The 16,619-nt window shown below is 45.4% G+C and overlaps 2 protein-coding genes across 2 annotated transcripts in view; one reads left to right on the forward strand and one right to left on the reverse strand.

Annotated features, from left to right (window-relative positions):
• LOC131189533 (zinc finger protein OZF-like) overlaps nucleotides 1-11,214 on the forward strand; it is a 65,606-nt gene extending 54,392 nt beyond the window's left edge. The window contains exon 3 of the mRNA XM_058165662.1: nucleotides 11,049-11,214. The gene's annotated coding sequence lies outside the window, so the exon portion shown is untranslated. The remainder of the gene's footprint in view (nucleotides 1-11,048) is intronic.
• LOC131192741 (zinc finger and SCAN domain-containing protein 31-like) lies at nucleotides 5,319-14,685 on the reverse strand. The gene is made up of 4 exons (XM_058172218.1): nucleotides 14,557-14,685; nucleotides 11,957-12,812; nucleotides 10,233-10,350; nucleotides 5,319-8,149 (listed from the first exon to the last, which is right to left on the reverse strand). Exons 2-4 carry the CDS (start codon nucleotides 12,689-12,691, stop codon nucleotides 7,227-7,229), a joined length of 1,776 nt encoding a protein of 591 aa, XP_058028201.1. The 5' UTR covers nucleotides 12,692-12,812; nucleotides 14,557-14,685; the 3' UTR covers nucleotides 5,319-7,226.
• Nucleotides 14,686-16,619: the final 1,934 nt, after the last annotated feature.

The raw sequence follows: 16,619 nt of genomic DNA on the forward strand, positions 1-16,619 counted from the left end.
TTACAGTCATACAGTCATAAGTGGGAGGAGATGGGTGATGGGAACGATGAGAAGATGAGAAGATTAACAGTAGTGCAGACTTAGTCAATAGTTTGACAGTGTTGAGGGAATTATTTGTTTAGCAGAGTGATAGGCGTTTGGGAAAAAACTGTTCTTATGTCTAGTTGTTCTGATATGCAGCGTTTTGAGGGTAGGAGTTTATGTCCAGGATGTGAGGGGTCTGTAAATATTTTCACAGCTCTCTTTTTGACTCGTGCAGTATACAGGTCCTCAATGAAAGGCAGGTTGGTAGTAATTGTTTTTTCTGCAGTTCTATTTTTTTTTTTTTGTTTACATTTATACCCCGCCCTTCTCCGAAGACTCAGGGCGGCTTACAATGTATAAGGCAATAGTCTCATTCTATTTGTATATTTTTTTTACAAAGTCAACTTATTGCCCCCCCAACAATCTGGGTCCTCATTTTACCTACCTTATAAAGGGTGGAAGGCTGAGTCAACCTTGGGCCGGGCTCGAACCTGCAGTAATTGCAGGCTCTGTGTTCTAATAACAGGCTTCTCTACTGCCTGAGCTATCCCGGCCCAATTATTATCCAATTATCCTCTGAAATCTGTGTCTTTCTTGTTGGGTTGCAGAACCGAACCAGAAAGTTATAGAGGTGCAAATGACAGACTCAATAATTCCTCTGTAGAATTGGATCAGCAGCTCCTTGGGCAGTTTGAGCTTTCTGAGTTGGCGCAGAAAGAACATTCTTTGTTGTGGTTTTTTGATGACATTTTTGATGTTAGCTGTCCATTTTAGATCTTGCGATATGGTAGAATCTAGAAATTTAAAGGTCTCTACTGTTGATACTGTGTTGTCTAGTATTGTGAGAGGTGGAAGTATGGAAGGGTTTCTCCTAAAGTCTACCACCATTTCTGCGGTTTTGAGTGTGTTCAGTTCCAGATTGTCCAAAGGGTGGCCTGGGTCTTTTAAATGCATAAAGAACTCAATTTCTCATGGATGCTCTAAACAGGTAGTCCACGACTTACAACAGTTCATTTAGTGAACTGTTCAAAGTTACAATGGTGTTAAGATATTGAGATTTAAGAGCTGACCAACTGTAAAGCTGATGCAATGTAAGGCTGATGCAATGAAGATGAATTGGCATTGGTATTGCCAGTTTTAGACTAGAAAGGGGTCCACAAAAGTTTTTACCACTTGAAGAGGTGTTTATATAAATCAGCCAGGAGAGGGCGTATTCTCTCTCCTTGTGTCCAGTATTCATTGCTGAGTTCTCCGTGTAGAGTTAAGAAGAAGATTGATTGCTTGTCAGGTATTTGCCTACCAGGAATATTTCTGTATATGTCTTATATATAAACCAGAGGTGGGTTTCAGCAGGTTCTGACCAGTTCTGGAGAACCGGTAGCAGAAATTTTGAGTAGTTCAGAGAACTGGTAGTGAAAATTCTGACTGGCCCCGCCTCCATCTATTCTCTAACTCCCGAGTCCCAGCTGATCGAGAGGAAATTGGGATTTTGCAGTAACCTGCCCCTGGAGTGGGGAGGGAATGGAGATTTTACAGTATCCTTCCCCTGCCATGCCCACCAAGCCATGCCACGCCCACCAAGTCACACCCACAGATCCGGTAGTAAAAAAATTTGAAACCCACCACTGATATAAACCACTGTTAAATGTCAAAGTCTCTATGTGCTATGTTTTGCTCCTGGGTTGTCTCCTAATAGTAGTCACGCTGTAAATGCTCTGACAAATGGCACCGAAAAAAATGATTTATGACCATTTTTCACATTTACAAGCATTGCAGCATCCCCATGGTCAGGTGATCAAAATTCAGAGGCTTGGCAACTGACTCATATTTATGACGGTCGCAATGTCGCAGGGTCACGTGATCAGCTTTTCTGACCTTCTGACCAATGGGGAAAGTCGGATGCACTTAATATCCATTTTACAACTTTTAACAACTGCAGTGATTCACTTAACAACTATGGCAAGAAAAGTTGCAAATGGAGCAAATTCCTCCCAACACAATTCCTCAGTCCTATCACCAATCTTGGTTCAATTAGGCAAACTGCCAAAGGCCTTTCTTGGCAAAAATTCAGAAGACAGGAAACAAATTCAACAAGACAAAGCTATCGGCATTGTTTTCCGGCGAAGAGCCCAAACACAGTTGCTGGTCTTTTAAGCCTTATGGGAGGGGCCAATCATCTCTTGGCCCTACTCCTGAGTCGTCCTCTCTGCTTGAGCTGCTCTTGCCTTCTGGCAGCTCTTCTCATGCGTGCCTTAGGAACAGGCTCCTCCTGTTCCTCTGCCTCACTACTGTCAGCCTCTGGAAGCTCTGGAGTCCGCACCTCACTCCCCGATGGTCTTGGGCCCACCTCAGCCTCCGACGCAGAGCTCTCATCCGGGCCCTCCCCAGCCTCCAGGACTGGCCTATGTTCTTCCTCAGCCTCATAGCTGTCCGACTCCGTTGCCAGCTCTGCAGGCTGCTGGCAGACCACAACAGGAAGGAAGGAAGGAAGAAAAGGAATGAGTGAAAGAAAGAAAAAAAGGAAGGAAGGAAGGAAGGAAGGAAGGAAGGAAGGAAGGAAGGAAGGAAGAAAGAGGAAGGAAGGAAGAAAGAAAAAAGAAAAAGAAAGAACGAAAGAAAGAAAGAAAGAAAACCTTCCTTAACATCCAATCTTTCCTCTCTTCCACTTCATTTAAACCTCCTCATCCTTTCCAGCTCAAAAAAGATAAGAATTACCTTACATAAAGGGAACAAACTTGACAAAAGGATTGAAATTGGCCAAAAGGTGCCAGCTTGTTCAGGTGAACATTCCATTCAGGGCGCCAGAGTTTCCATCCATTAATCAAGAAAAGAACCTTTTCTTTACGAGAGAATCACTTCTATTTTATATTCTAAATACACAGGAAATAAGCAGGAAAACTACACCTGGATAGAGTGTCTGGCACTGGAGTGTCGCCTTTTTAAACAACCAGCCAATTACCTTTTCTAAGAATTCTTAAATTTCACAGGCTTTCAAAGAACAAAAGAACTACAAAAGAAATTACCTAAGGAAATTTGACTCTTGTGGCCATCTCCGATAGCTGATCCGGCACTTTGCCTACAATGAAATAACGTTCTCTTCTGTTTCAAGCAACTACCTTTATTTGGCATTCTTTCAAATAAACCCGCCTTGGAAACGGATACGATTTTCCTTCCCAACCTGATGGCCAAAGTGTGAATTGGCCCAGGCAAACGCTGAATTTGTTTTTCCCTGGTGCAAAGTTGCCAATTATCACACAAGGCGGGAAACCGCAACCTGTTTAGTCTGCATAGCACAAAGAGGTGCACTCTCAGGATTGCATCACCAATTGAGAGCCCCCCCCAATACATAGCATAGCTTTTATACACTTTTGGGAAGCCAAGGCACATGATCATTAACAGCAATAGGCAAGAAGAAATAAAATATTCACAGCTCTGGTAGAGAATGGTCTTCCCAGACGGTGGTTCATTACAAAAATACCATTTTCCCCCGAAAATATGACCTACTCAGAAAGTAAGTCCTTGCTTGATTTTTACATGTGCGGCCAATATAAGCCCTACCCCCAAAATAAGCCCTAATTAAGACCCCGCCTATACTCTAGGGTATTATGGTCCGCCAGCAGCCTTCGGAGCTGTCAGTGGAGTTGGACAGTGAGGACTGGGGAGGAACATGGGCCAGTCCTGGAGTCTAGGGAAAGCCCGGACGAGGGCTCTGCGTTGGAGGCAGAGATGCAACCAGGGCCATCTGGGAGTGATGTGCGGACTCCAGTGCCTCCAGGGTCGGACAGCAGAGAGGCAGAAAAACATGAGGAGCCTGTTTCTAGTGCGCACATGTGCAGAGCTGCCAGAAGGCACGTTAAAACAAAAGGGATGACTTGGGAGTAAGGCCTGGAGATGATTGGCCCCTCCCACAAGGCTTAAAAGAAGAGCAAAAGCACATGGGCACTTTGCAGGAAAGCAACGTTGTTCCCAGTCGGCATCTCTGTTTGATTCTGGAATCCATGTGGCTTTGCCAAGTAGGTCTTTGGCTGAGTGTCAAAGGTTGGCGATTATCCTGAAGGATTTCTCCCGAAGGACTTTTTTGCACCTTGGCTCATTTCTTCTGCAGTTGACAAAGCTTTCCTCAAGGCCTCTGTAGCCGATAACAGAGCTCTGTATCAATCTGCAGATCGTTAGCTTGATCCACCGGATGAAGACCCAGTTCTTTGCAGCTCACAGTGAGCAACTGCTTGTTCTCCCAGCAACCTCTGATGCTATGCAAATGCAACCAGTGACTCCTGATACATACTGCAAATTCCCCGTGGTTGATTGTCTCTGCACGCAAGAGGCAGACTCAACAAATGTTTTTCCCATCACAGGCTTGGTATGACGTTACGTCAAAATCTTATTTCACCACTTCTAGTAGCAACCCCTGGAGAGTCGGAGCGTTTCTGTATTGATTTCTGTTTGCTGGTGTTTTATGTCATCTACAATGTTACCATGAACAGCACAGAATAATAGATAAATAATAATAAATAATAATAATAATAAAGACCTCCAAGGGACCTTGGAGGTCTTTTAGTCCTACCTCCCCGCTCAAGCAGGAAACCTTATACCATTTCAGCCAATGTTGTCCAATCTCTTCTTTAAAACTTCCAATGTTGGAGCATTCACAACTTCTGAAGACAAGCCGTTCCACTAATCAATTGTTCTAACTGTCGGGAAATTTCTCCTTAGTTCTAAGTTGCTTCTCTCTTTGATTAGTTTCCACCCATTGCTTCTTGTTCTACCGTCAAGTGCTTTGGAGAATAGTTTGACTCCCTCTTCTTTGTGGCAACCCCTGAGATATTGGAACACTGCTATCATGTCTCCCCTAGTCCTTCTTTTCATTAAACTAGACATACCCAGTTCCTGCAACCATTCTTCATATGTTTAGCCTCCAGTCCCTAATCATCTCTGTTGTTCTTCTCTGCATTCTTTCTAGAGTCTCAATGTTGCAAAGTTTTGTTTTAGTAGGAAATGAGATTTTAAATAAGATTTAAAATGGATTGTTCTACTGTATAGGTTTATCTCTTTCTCTTTATTTTGACTCTGTCTTTCCCTTTTGTTGCTGTTTTATTTATGGCTAAAATAAGCAAAATAAAATTGAAAATTTCCTTCCCCCCCCTGTATTTTGGATAATGTCCCTAACCATAAAAGCGAATGAACTGATTGGTAGCTATGTTGTGCACTAAAAAAAAGGCAAGACAATAGGGTAATTACAAAATTATCTGATTTTTTTATTATATAATAAAAAAGTAACTTTTCAACGAGGGAAATACATAAATCTAGATAGATGAACAGAAATAACTACTGTATAACTCTTATTTGGGAACCAACATACTAAGAAAAGGTTACCACCCAACCTGGAGGAAAATCTTATCTGGGTTTTGTCTTAAGGCAGGCTGATACCAATGCTCACATTTGCACAACTGAGTTTTCTCACTTGGAAATAACATCATCATCATCAATCACGATTATCATGTTATTTAAAAAGGCAGACTTCCTCAAGTCAATCTCAATTCCGGGCGATTTCACCTATCAAAATTATTTTTTATTGCAATATAAAAGCGGTTTGTCACTACCATTCTCCAGGAAACGTAATCAGGAGTCAAGGGCTGACTTGAAGAGACACACACACACACAAACTCCAGCCTGGCATGTGTGTGGAGGGCAGGTGAGTGGCAGGTGCGTGGGCACACAGCTCCATTTGTGTGAACGGTGCACATGCCCTCCACGTGCGAATGGAGCTGGGAGTGGAGAGGGCTTGAGCGGAGGGCAGCTGTGCTCGCGCAGGAAGCTCCAAACGAGCAAAGGGTGCTCGCGCGCGAAGCTCCACTCGCATGAGTGGAGCTTTGTGCATGATTGAAGGGTGCTTGCGCTCGTGCGCAAAGCTAAATGGCAAGCTCTTGCACTTGTGTGCAAAGATCCACTCGCACAAGCAAAGAGCGCTTCAGCTCGCACGCAAAGCTCCACTTGCCCGAGAAGGCACCATTCGCGCGAGTGGAGCTTAGTGCATGAGAACAAGCACCCTCTGCTCACGCGAGCAGAGCTTCGTGTGCGCATGCTTGCCCAATTTTCCCGTGGTCCAGTTTTGAACAGGCCGCAGCCCTGGGATTGGGAATCCCTGCTCTAAGATGTCTTTTTAAAGGCAGCCTCAAATCTCTCCTAGCTTTGCAGAAAGCTGCTTTGGAAGCTGCTCCCAGATGTCTCCACATCTGTGTGCAGGTAGCGCAACTTCCATTTACAGAGAAAATGGGTTCTGCTGTGATGACCCGGGACAAGGCATGAAGGTCACCCACCCAGCTGAGAGTTCAAACTCCCCTTTAATGCTCCAAATTTCCCCTCAAACACTCCCACGTTCTTGGTAAGTCCCAGGGCAAAGCGCACACAAATACTCGCACACGGCAGCCTCTAGCTGAGCCCAGTCCAGCAAAACAAAAGATCAGGGAAATGAGTCCACAAAACAAGGAACAAACATGGAGTCCACAAAGTCAGGGAGAAGCAAGCAGTCCTGCAAATTCTAAATGTCTGTACCAGCACCTCAAACTCTACCAATTCAGCATTTGTTCCCGACAAATGCCCCTTCCGCACAGCGTCTCCTTAGATCTCAGTCCCCAGGTGTGCCTTGTGAAGGAGCCGAAGCCTGAGCTTTTCCCGCCTTCTCTCCACTCTCCATGCTCAGGGATCAGGAGGGGGCGGTCCTTGCTCATCGACTGAGCTCTGTCGCTCCTCATGTCCACTGTTTGCCCTCTGTTGGTCATCCTGCCCCCATTCCTCCCTGCTAACAAGCCATCCCAATCCTGCGGGGCCCTGGGCTGCCTCAGCCTGCCCCTCCCCACATTCCTCCGAAGCTAATGAAGCCACCCCCTTGATCTCTATCAGCAATACCTCCGCCCCGATGGGGGCCACACAGCTGCATAGTCTACACTTCTAAGGCAGAATATCTCAACTGTAGCAACTTTTAAGATATCTGGACATCAACTCTTAGTAATTTTTAGCAATGGCCACGCTGGCTGGGGAATTGTCCAAACATCTTAAAGTTGTCATGGTTGAGAAACCCAGGTTTGGAATTACATTTTCCTAGATATCTCGATGCAATTCTGAAGTTTCCCTTCGATATGAGGTTTGTGATTTTCCTCTAAAACAAGTTTCATCCACTCGAGGCACCAGCCCAGCAGCCTTTATCAAAATGTTCTTTTCAGACCGATGTGGGTTTTCTCGTGGGCGCTGAGGCCCGACTTTTGGCTGAACCGCCTCTCGCAAAGAGCACACTTGTACGGTTTCTCTCCCGTGTGCAGCCTCATGTGGGTCATGAGATTCCCCTTCTGGTTGAAGCCCTTCCCGCACTCGGAGCAAACGAAGGGATTCTCGCCCGTGTGGATCCGCTCGTGGATGAGAAGCCGGGATCGCTCCGGAAAGCTTTTTCCGCAGTGAATGCATTGGTAGGGTTTCTCTCCGCTGTGCAGCCTCTCGTGGATGGTCAAATAATGCTTCTGGTTGAAACTCTTTCCGCAGTCCGGGCATCGGTACGGCCTCTCTCCCGTGTGCGCGCGGAAATGTTCCCGTAAGGCTGAACTGGATCCAAAGTTTCTTCCACAATAACAGCAGTCAAAGGAAGACTCTCCGTTATGGGTACTCAGATGCTCCTTGAAACTTGAAGCAGAGTTGAAGTGTTGATCACAAGGGGAGCATTTCATGCTTCCTGGACCCATGTAAACACCCGACTGGGTTATAAGGGCCTGGGTTGACATCAAGCTGTTATCACCCTGCAAAGACAGATATGATTTCCCAGCCGTATATGTGCTCTGACGCGGGAGAAGATCCGAGCTTTGTCCAAAGTTTCCTCTATGGTCCGATTTGGTGTGCTGCACTTGGTCACCCAAGAATTTCTGCTGTTCTGGAGCACGGCCCGGATCATCAGTGCAGAAAATAGTCAGGTCCACCCCCTTCTCAGGACCTATTGCTGGCAAATTCCCCCTTTTGCTTGGACCTTCCAACGTTGCCCCATTCTTACAGTATTGGAAATCCTTGTTTGTTTCCAGACAAACATCCTTGGGTCCTTTGGGATGAATGGAGTTCACCCCTTTCCCCCACTCCTGGTCATCACCTGCAGAAAGAAAATGGAGATTCTTATCTATTTAATTTTAATTTTATTTATTTTGTCACAACTTCATATAAAAAGATTATATAGTATATAAACATATATATGAGTAAATATTAGGAGGTATAAGCATATATATATATAGGAAGAAGAAAAGAAAAACATTAGGACAGGAACGGTAGGCACGTTTGTGCGCTTATGCACGCCCCTTATGGTCCTCTTAGGAATGGGGTGAGGTCAATAGTAGACAGTTTTTGGTTGAAGCTTTTAGGATTATGGGAAGAGACCACAGAGTCAGGTAAAGTATTCCAAGCACTGATGATTCTGTTACAGAAGTCATATTTTCTGCAATCTAGATTAAAGTGGTTGACATTAAATTTAAATCTATTGATTGCTCTTGTATTATTGCAATTAAAGCTGAAGTAGTCTTTAACAGGAAGGACATTACAATAGATGATTCTGTGAGTTAAACTTAGGTCTTATCTAGGATCTAGAAGACAAAAATGACAAAACTGCCTATTACTTATTTTGGCTACATCATGCAGAGGAATTTACCAGAGAAAGCAATTATGTTTGGAAGCGGTAAAAGGCAACCAGACTGCCAAAGAACATGGTGGCGGGATACCATCAATGCTTACACCAGCCAGAGCATAGAACAACTCAAAGAAACAGTGTGTCAGTTGCCACCTTATGCTGGCTTGTGTGCTTCTCTACTATGCGATGAGTCTGTCATGAACTCTGGGGATGGGTGGATGGGAAGGAGACAGCTTGGGGGAAAGCGAAAGTAACTTCTGTATCTCCCTGAGATGCTGCTTCAAGGTCACCTGGCTGGGAGAAGAACGCAGCTGCATACCAACCTATGCTTGAAGTGAACGTTCCTAAAACCTCTTGCTTAAATGTGATTGGTCACAGAGGGGGTCCAGCCATGGGAGGCAGTGCTTTTGTAACTTTGAACGGTCACTAAGCGAACTGTTGTAAGTCGAGGACTACCTGTACTTTTAGACTTGCAAGATGCTGCTAATGTAGCCTTACAATAAAGTAGAGCCTGTTTTAAAAGCCACTATGTACTTGTTCTGTCCCCCTCGCCTCAGTCTGAGCGATGACTTAATTAGCCGGCAACTATCAGCTTCTGGCAGCAAACTAGCGAGCGTTGCCAAGTGTCTCTGTTATCTCGCTTGATGCCGATGAGTCAACCAGGAACAAACAGTACTTCAGCTCTAGTTAAGCAGCTGATTTGCTTGCCACGAAGTGTTATAGCAGCTCTTGCCGCTTTTATATCCTGTGGGGTGTGGCTCCATGACTCAGCACTTCCTAGGCCTGCCCCACCCTTGCTTCTGTTGTTCCCGCCTCTCCTGCCTACGAAACCTAGGGTCCAGCCAGGCCTGATTGCCATCAGCCGGGTCTGGAGTCGTGGCCTGGGGGGGAGAAAGAGTCAGGGGATGGAGGCCTCGTTATCTCTTCCATCTGGCCTGCCTCTGGCTCCTGGAGCTGAGCCAGGGAAGCCGGTGCTTCCAAGGTAAGTCCTGATGGCCCTTCCCCCTCACTTTCCGAGTCACTTTCTGGCAGGGCCCCCGGCTCGGGGGGCGCAGACACAACAGTACTCTTCATCTAAAGCAGCTTGCATCTTTCAAAAAGATCTTTGGATTTTTAAAAGTTTTTGTTTTTGTTTGTTTGTTTACATTTATACCCCGCCCTTCTCCGAAGACTCAGGGCGGCTTACAGTGTTTGAAAAGAGCACCTTTCCTTTACTTCAGAACTCTGAAGTATTTTTTTAAAAAATAGACCAAAGTCAACAGGCTTGGCAGTAGATCTTTAAGAGTAAAGTTTAGCATCCCACTGCTGGGCGTTTGATTAAAAAGACCCTAGTCCAGTGGTGGGATTCAGCCAGTTCGCACCACTTCGGGAGAACCGGTTGTTAACTTTCTGAGCAGTTTGGTGAACTGGTTTTTGGAAGAAATCATTAGGGCAGAGAACCGGTTGTTAAATTATTTGAATCCCATCACTGCCCTAGTCCAAAATCTTTTGTGTCTTGGCTGCAACAGAAGAAAAGGAATTGGAATGGACTCTTCTAAGAAACACAGAACCTTACACAGCCACGTTGCTTCCTTGAGCTCGCCTTCCTTGGTGTCTCTGCTGAGCTGGGCAGCCCAGCAATCCAGAGCTTGTCCTGGCTCAGAAGGTTCCACAGCCTCCTCTGTAGGTGGCACCTAAAAGAGCATCCAGGAGAGAATTAATTGAGAAGAGGGCTTGAACGCAGGGAGGGGACTGATATCCAGAGATCAGTGCGTTTTTTCCATTTAGGATGAATGAAAAGAACTTGGCTAGGAATCACCAGTGTCTACAGATAGTCCTGGACTTACAACCGATTGCTTAGCAATCGTTTGAAGTTACGATGGACTTTTCTCAGAGCTACTTACGACCCAGACTTGAAGTTCCAATGGTCACCCTCCTCTGAAGTCACATGACTAAACATTTATGGCCGTTTGCCGTGTCCCACTGTCAGCTGGCTGCGTTTTATGGTTCCGCCAAAAATGAGTACATACTTCCAATTTAGGACAAATCTACATCGATAGTGAATCATTGGTTCATGTAACGACTGCAATGTTCACTTAACCACCACTGCAAAAAAGGTAATAATATCAAGTTAGGCTTATGACCGCGATGCACAGACGCCATACGGTCATAAGTGAAGGACTACTCATACCAAAAGGGTTTGATCAAAATTGACAAGATGGCAGACCCCGAGATGTTGAAGTCTTAAAGATGCCAAAGTTGATACAGTTAGGCCTCAACTAACGAACCACAGTTGAGCCCAAAGCCTCTGGTGGCTCAGACTGCTAAGACAGTCTGTTATTAACAGCAGCTGCTTGCAATTACTGCAGGTTCAAGTCCCACCAGGCCCAAGGTTGACTCAGCCTTCCATCCTTTATAAGGTAGGTAAAATGAGGACCCAGATTGTTGGGGGCAATAAAAGTTGACTTTGTATATAATATACAAATGGATGAAGACTATTGCTTAACATAGTGTAAGCCGCCCTGAGTCTTCGGAGAAGGGCGGGATATAAATGCAAATAAAAAAAAAATTATGTTGCCAAGTGAGAAATTGGTTCAGTGAGTTTTGGCTCATTTTATGACTTTTCTCGCCACCATTGCTAAGTGAATCACTGCAGTTGTTAAATTAGTAGCCCGGTTGTTAAGTGAAACTGATTTTCCTCATTGACTTTGCTTGTCAGAAGGTCGCAAAAGGGGATCACATGATCCGGGGACCCTGCAACCGTCATAAATGTGAGTCAAGCATCCGAATGCAAATCACGTGACTGTGGGGAAGCTGGAATGGTCAGAAGTGTGAAAAATGGTCATCCGTCAGGGCCATTGTAACTTTGAATGGTCACTAAGTGAACTGTTGTAAGTCAAGGACCTCCTGTATAAAGAGAGAGACTTCGAACAGATGGTTGCAACTACCCCTTTGCCTTTTAACACGTCCAACCTGCACTACCCCCAGAGGTGGGTTTCAGCAGGTTCTGACCAGTTCTGGAGAACTGGTAGCGGAAATTTTGAGTAGTTTGGAGAACCGGTAGTAAAAGTTCTGACTGGCCCCGCCCCCATCTATTCTCTGCCTCCCAAGTCCCAGCTGATTGGGAGGAAATGGGGATTTTGCAGTAACCTTCCCCTGGAGTGGAGTGGGAATGGAGATTTTACAGTATCCTTCCCCTGCCACGCCCACCAAGCCACGCCCACAGAACCGGCAGTAAAAAAATTTGAAACCCACCGCTGCCCCCCCCCCCCCCGCTTCAGGATCCTTAAATCCTCCCACCTTTGGTTCCAATTTTGCGGCCTCTTTCCGTTTCAACAGGAAGTCCTCAGCCAAGGCCACCGCCTGGGTGCAGCCGCCAGGTTTACGTTTCCTGACCCAAATTTGCATGTCCACCGGGAGGATGCTGAGGAACTGCTCCAGGATTAGCAGTTCCAAAATCTCGTCTTTCGTGCGTCTCTCGACTTTCAGCCACCGGCAGCCGAGCTCCCGCAGTTGCCCATAGATGCCTCTCGGCCCTTCCGTCTCCTGGTAGCGGAGTTGCCGGAAGTGCTGTCGCTGCCTCTCCCGGGCGGCGGCCTCTTCTTCCAAGATGGCCGCCTTCACCTTCTCATAGTCTGCCCTCCCTTGAACGCGGAGGAGGCTGAAGGCTTGCTCGGCCTCTCCGCTCAGGGCTGGCCGGAGAAAGGTCACCCACTTATCCCGGGGCCATCGGCAAGCGGTTGCGACTTGTTCAAAGGAGGCCAGGAAGGTTCTGGCATCGTCCCAGGGAGTGAGCCGATCAGACATCTGAGAAGTTCCCCACTCCAACTCTGGTGCCTGCAGGGTCTTGAGGAACTCCTGCCATTGGTTCTCCCAGAGGTCCTGCAAACCCTCGGTGGGTTCCTGCTTCACATGATGTGGTGGTGCCTCCATCAGAAGCTCTTCAGAGCCGCTCATCTGTGCAACCAATGGGGCTTTGGGAAGACCCACCATTCTTTCCCAAGCACTAGGTCCTGTGGCCTCCTGCTCATCCATTGGGGGAAAACAGGAAGCTGTTCTTTTCTTCCAACTGTCTTTTCTTCTAGTCTCTCAACACTTCTTTTGAAGGTGGCACAGATCAGCTGGCTGGGGAAGAACAGGAGGTTCTCTAATCAACCTGCATGGGTTGAAGAAGAGATGTTTTGAATCATGGAATCTTTGCTTACCAACGGCTCATTTTATGACCTGTCCCCGCCGTCAAATGATCACGATTTGGGCACACCGCATGCATTTATGATAGTTACAACATTCTGCGGTCATGGGATCGCTATTTGTGACCTTCCCCATTGGCTTCCGACAAGCCAATGGGGAAGCCATAGGAAGTTGCTAGTCACGGTTATGTGTCAATCCGCTTAACGACTGCAGGTGATTCACTTAATGGCCACATTTGGAACTGATGTTGTAAGCTGAGTGCGGTCAGGTGACGTTTCACCTTACGACTGCATTGCTTAGCAACGGAGTTGCCAGTCCAAATTGCAGGCGGTAAGTGATTTACTAATACTGCAAAAAAGCAGGAACATAAATCATGAGTATTATTTCTCAAAGGCTCTGAACTCTTCCCGTTTCATCTTAGTTTGATATTGAGGCAATGGTAAGGTTTTTTTTCTTATTTTTGACCTATAAGGCAATGTTTGCTAGGTGCTGGGTGCCATCTCCTATTGCTCTGTGTGATGAAATAAATGTTTAATGTGATGAATGTGACAAAAAATTCTAACACATGACCTTTATATTGTGATTAATCTATGTTCAGATACCTTAAACATGTATTTGAGAAGACTACCATGGACAGTCAGGAAAACAAACCGATGCAGCACAGAACAAATTAATCCAGAGTTTTCACTTAAGACACAAATAGCAAGGGTTAAACTACTTTGGACACATGTAAAGACCCCGGTCCCTTGAGAAGACTCAGATTCTAAGAAAGGTGGAAGGAAAGAGAATAAAAGGAGGGCTAACAGCAAGGGGGATGGACTTGATTACATTGGTGATGGGTTCAGGTGTTTAAAGACCTGAAAAATCAATCTATCTATCTATCTATCTATCTATCTATCTATCTATCTATCTATCTATCTATCTATCTATCTATCTATCTATCTATCTATCTAGGGGTACCGTGTTTCCCTGAAAATAAGACCCTGTCTTATATTTTTTTGAACTGTGAAATAAGCACTTGGCCTTACTGCCATGTGCTCAAAAGCCCAATTAGGCTTATTATCAGGGGATGTCTTATTTTGGGGGAAACAGGATAGATACAGTGATCATGTGTCCTTTATTATAAAGGATAATTCCTTATTTCAGAAAGCTATCCCTTAGATTTGTTTAATTTTTTTCCCCTGGCTTTGCTCTTGGATTTTCCTCTGCAAAGCAAACTTGTAAACACTTTTTTTTAAAAAAAAAATCTTTTAGATTTGCCTCCTGTTCAGAATTGTCCTTTATTTCCCCCTCCCCCCCGCAAGAAAACAATCATTTATAGGGATAGATCATGATGATGAAAATCTACCAATGTGTTGGTAGGAGACTTAATGGCACACATCAATCAAAAAAAATCCAAATAATACTTTTAAGGTACCCAAATCAAGAGACTGGCTACCAAGGGCAAATCAATAGGTCTGTAAAATGAAAGGCAGTTGGGCTATCACGATCTCCTAAAAGAACCTCCAGATCCAGCTGCAGACTACCATAAAGTTTCTGAGGCAAAGAATGCATAAGTTTCCTAGATCGCCTGCTCCCACTCCTCCCTGGAATGCTTCTTCCCGGTCCAACCCCCAGCAGCATTTTCTCTCCAGTCGCCTCTGCTTTTCTTTTATGGACTATTTCTTGCTTTCCTCGAGCCAAAACATCCCCCGTTGCCAGCAACTCACTTCTCCCTGCAATGCAATGTAATGCAATGCAATTCAATGCCTCCACGGTCTAAGCCGGAGGAGATGCTTCCCACAGGCGCGGAGCGTCGCCCGAGCTAAGAAGATTCGGCACTTGTATTCAAAAATGAGATTTCCCACCAGGAAGAGGTGGGGGAAAAGGGCACCGGAAGTGGCTTCACCCTTTCTTCGTTACGTCACTTCCGGGAGTTTTCTCCAAGGCAAGCGAAGGGAAAGCGAGGAGGGAGGGCTTCACATTTGTCCCCTCTAGGAGAGTTCAACTCGATGAATTTAACCCGTTCGGGGCGCCTCTGTGATAACAGGATAGTTGGTGCTTTGTTGTTTTTTTTTAATCCTCCCCGCCACCTGGTCAAATGAAACAGATCTCAAGTAATGAATGGAATCCAGGTAGCCCTCGACTTACAACAGCTCATTTACTGACCATTATAACTTGTTGCTGGCAATCCTTATGATTTATATTGATATATTGACCATCAATTGTGTTGTAAATGTTGTACCTTGATGAACGTATCTTTTCTTTTATGTACACTGAGAGCATATGCACCAAGACAAATTCCTTGTGTGTCCAATCACACTTGGCCAATAAAATTCTATTCTATTCTATTCTATTCTATTCTATTCTATTCTATTCTATTCTATTCTATTCTATTCTATTCTATTCTTTATCCCCCAACCTAGAATCGCCTTCCTTCTTTAGCTTGACTTGGGCTCCTCTCTAGGATCAGCCCATGGGGAAATCCCTAAGGAGCAGAATTGTAAGGGGGTGGGGGAAATTCCTCTGGGAAAGCCTTTGGGGAAATCCCTTCCTCTCTAGGAATCATCTATGGTTCCTTAACCCTTGGAAGGCCAAGCGGCTGGTTTTTAGCTTTGGAGGGTCCAAACAGCCTGGACAGCACAAAGAGAGTGGGAAGAGCATGTGGTATGATGTGGTTGTGTTACCTTGCTTCATTTTGCACCATGATGATGTAACTTCGCAGCCAACATAGCCACATCTGCTTTGGGGAAGCATGGATTGTTTTGTCTATGGGGCTCCTCAGTCATCCAGGTCATGGTTGTCCCAAAGGTACTTTTCCAAAAGGCAACTGGACTTTTTTGGTTTTTCCTCGAAGACGTTTCGCTTCTCGTCCAAGAAGCTTCTTCAGTTCTGAATGATCATTCTGTATCGTATTGAAGAAGCTTCTGTTGTGACCCAGGCCCAAGTAGGTAGGAAACTCAGTCCGTAAAAAAACAAACTTTATTTGAACAGCTGAGAATTACTTCATTCTCAGCATAGTTCAACTAAATTCAAACAAATTCCTCCCAACACAAATTCCTCAGTCCTATCGCAAATCTTGGTCCAATTAGGCAAACTGCCAAAGGCCTTTCTTGGCAAATGTTCAGAAGTGACAAAAATAAATGCAAGACGTAGACGAAGCAGAAGACGAAGCTACCAACGCTGTTTTCCGGCAAAGCCCAAATGCAGTTGTTGGTCTGTTATTAAGCCTTATGAGAGGGGCCAATCATCTCTTGGCCCTACTCCCGAGTCGTCCTCTTTGCTTGAGCTGCTCTTGCCTTCTGGCAGCTCTTCTCATGCGTGCATTAGGAACAGGCTCCTCCTGTTCCTCTGCCTCACTACTATCAGTCTCTGGAGGCTCTGGAGTCCGCACCTCACTCCCTGATGGCCCTGGCCTCACCTCAGCCTCATCACTGTCTGACTCCGTTGCCAGCTCCACAGGCTGCTGGTGGACCACAACAGCTTCTTGCATGAGAAGCAAAACGTCTTCAAGCAAAAACTAAGAAAGTCCGGTTGCCTTTTGACAAAGCACTTTTGGGACATAGATTTATTTGAATTGAAGGCTTGATTTATTCAAATTGCAGCGGGCTTCATTCTCGCTGAATTGAAGAGAATGGAGAGGGGAGAGAAGATCAACCACAAGGATTGACTATCCAGAAGTACATTAACTCAGTGCCTCGAAGTACCACAACCACCCACAATTTTGACTTTGCTCGCTACAATCCAGACAGGAGTTTCAAAAGTTGCAGATTTCAGTGTAAAATTTTACTTT

This window comes from Ahaetulla prasina, chromosome 2 (assembly GCF_028640845.1).
Source record: "Ahaetulla prasina isolate Xishuangbanna chromosome 2, ASM2864084v1, whole genome shotgun sequence".
In the NCBI taxonomy this organism is placed as follows: Eukaryota; Metazoa; Chordata; class Lepidosauria; order Squamata; family Colubridae; genus Ahaetulla; species Ahaetulla prasina.

Coding starts and splice junctions, on each gene's coding strand:
- LOC131192741 (XM_058172218.1), bottom strand. CDS start 12,691: ATGGATGAGCAGGAGGCCACAGGACCTAGTGCTTGGGAAAGAATGGTG. Junction 10,351..11,956: donor CCGCAAAATTGGAACCAAAG/GTGGGAGGATTT, acceptor ATGCTCTTTTAG/GTGCCACCTACAGAGGAGGC. Junction 8,150..10,232: donor CAAGGAAGCAACGTGGCTGT/GTAAGGTTCTGT, acceptor TTCTTTCTGCAG/GTGATGACCAGGAGTGGGGG.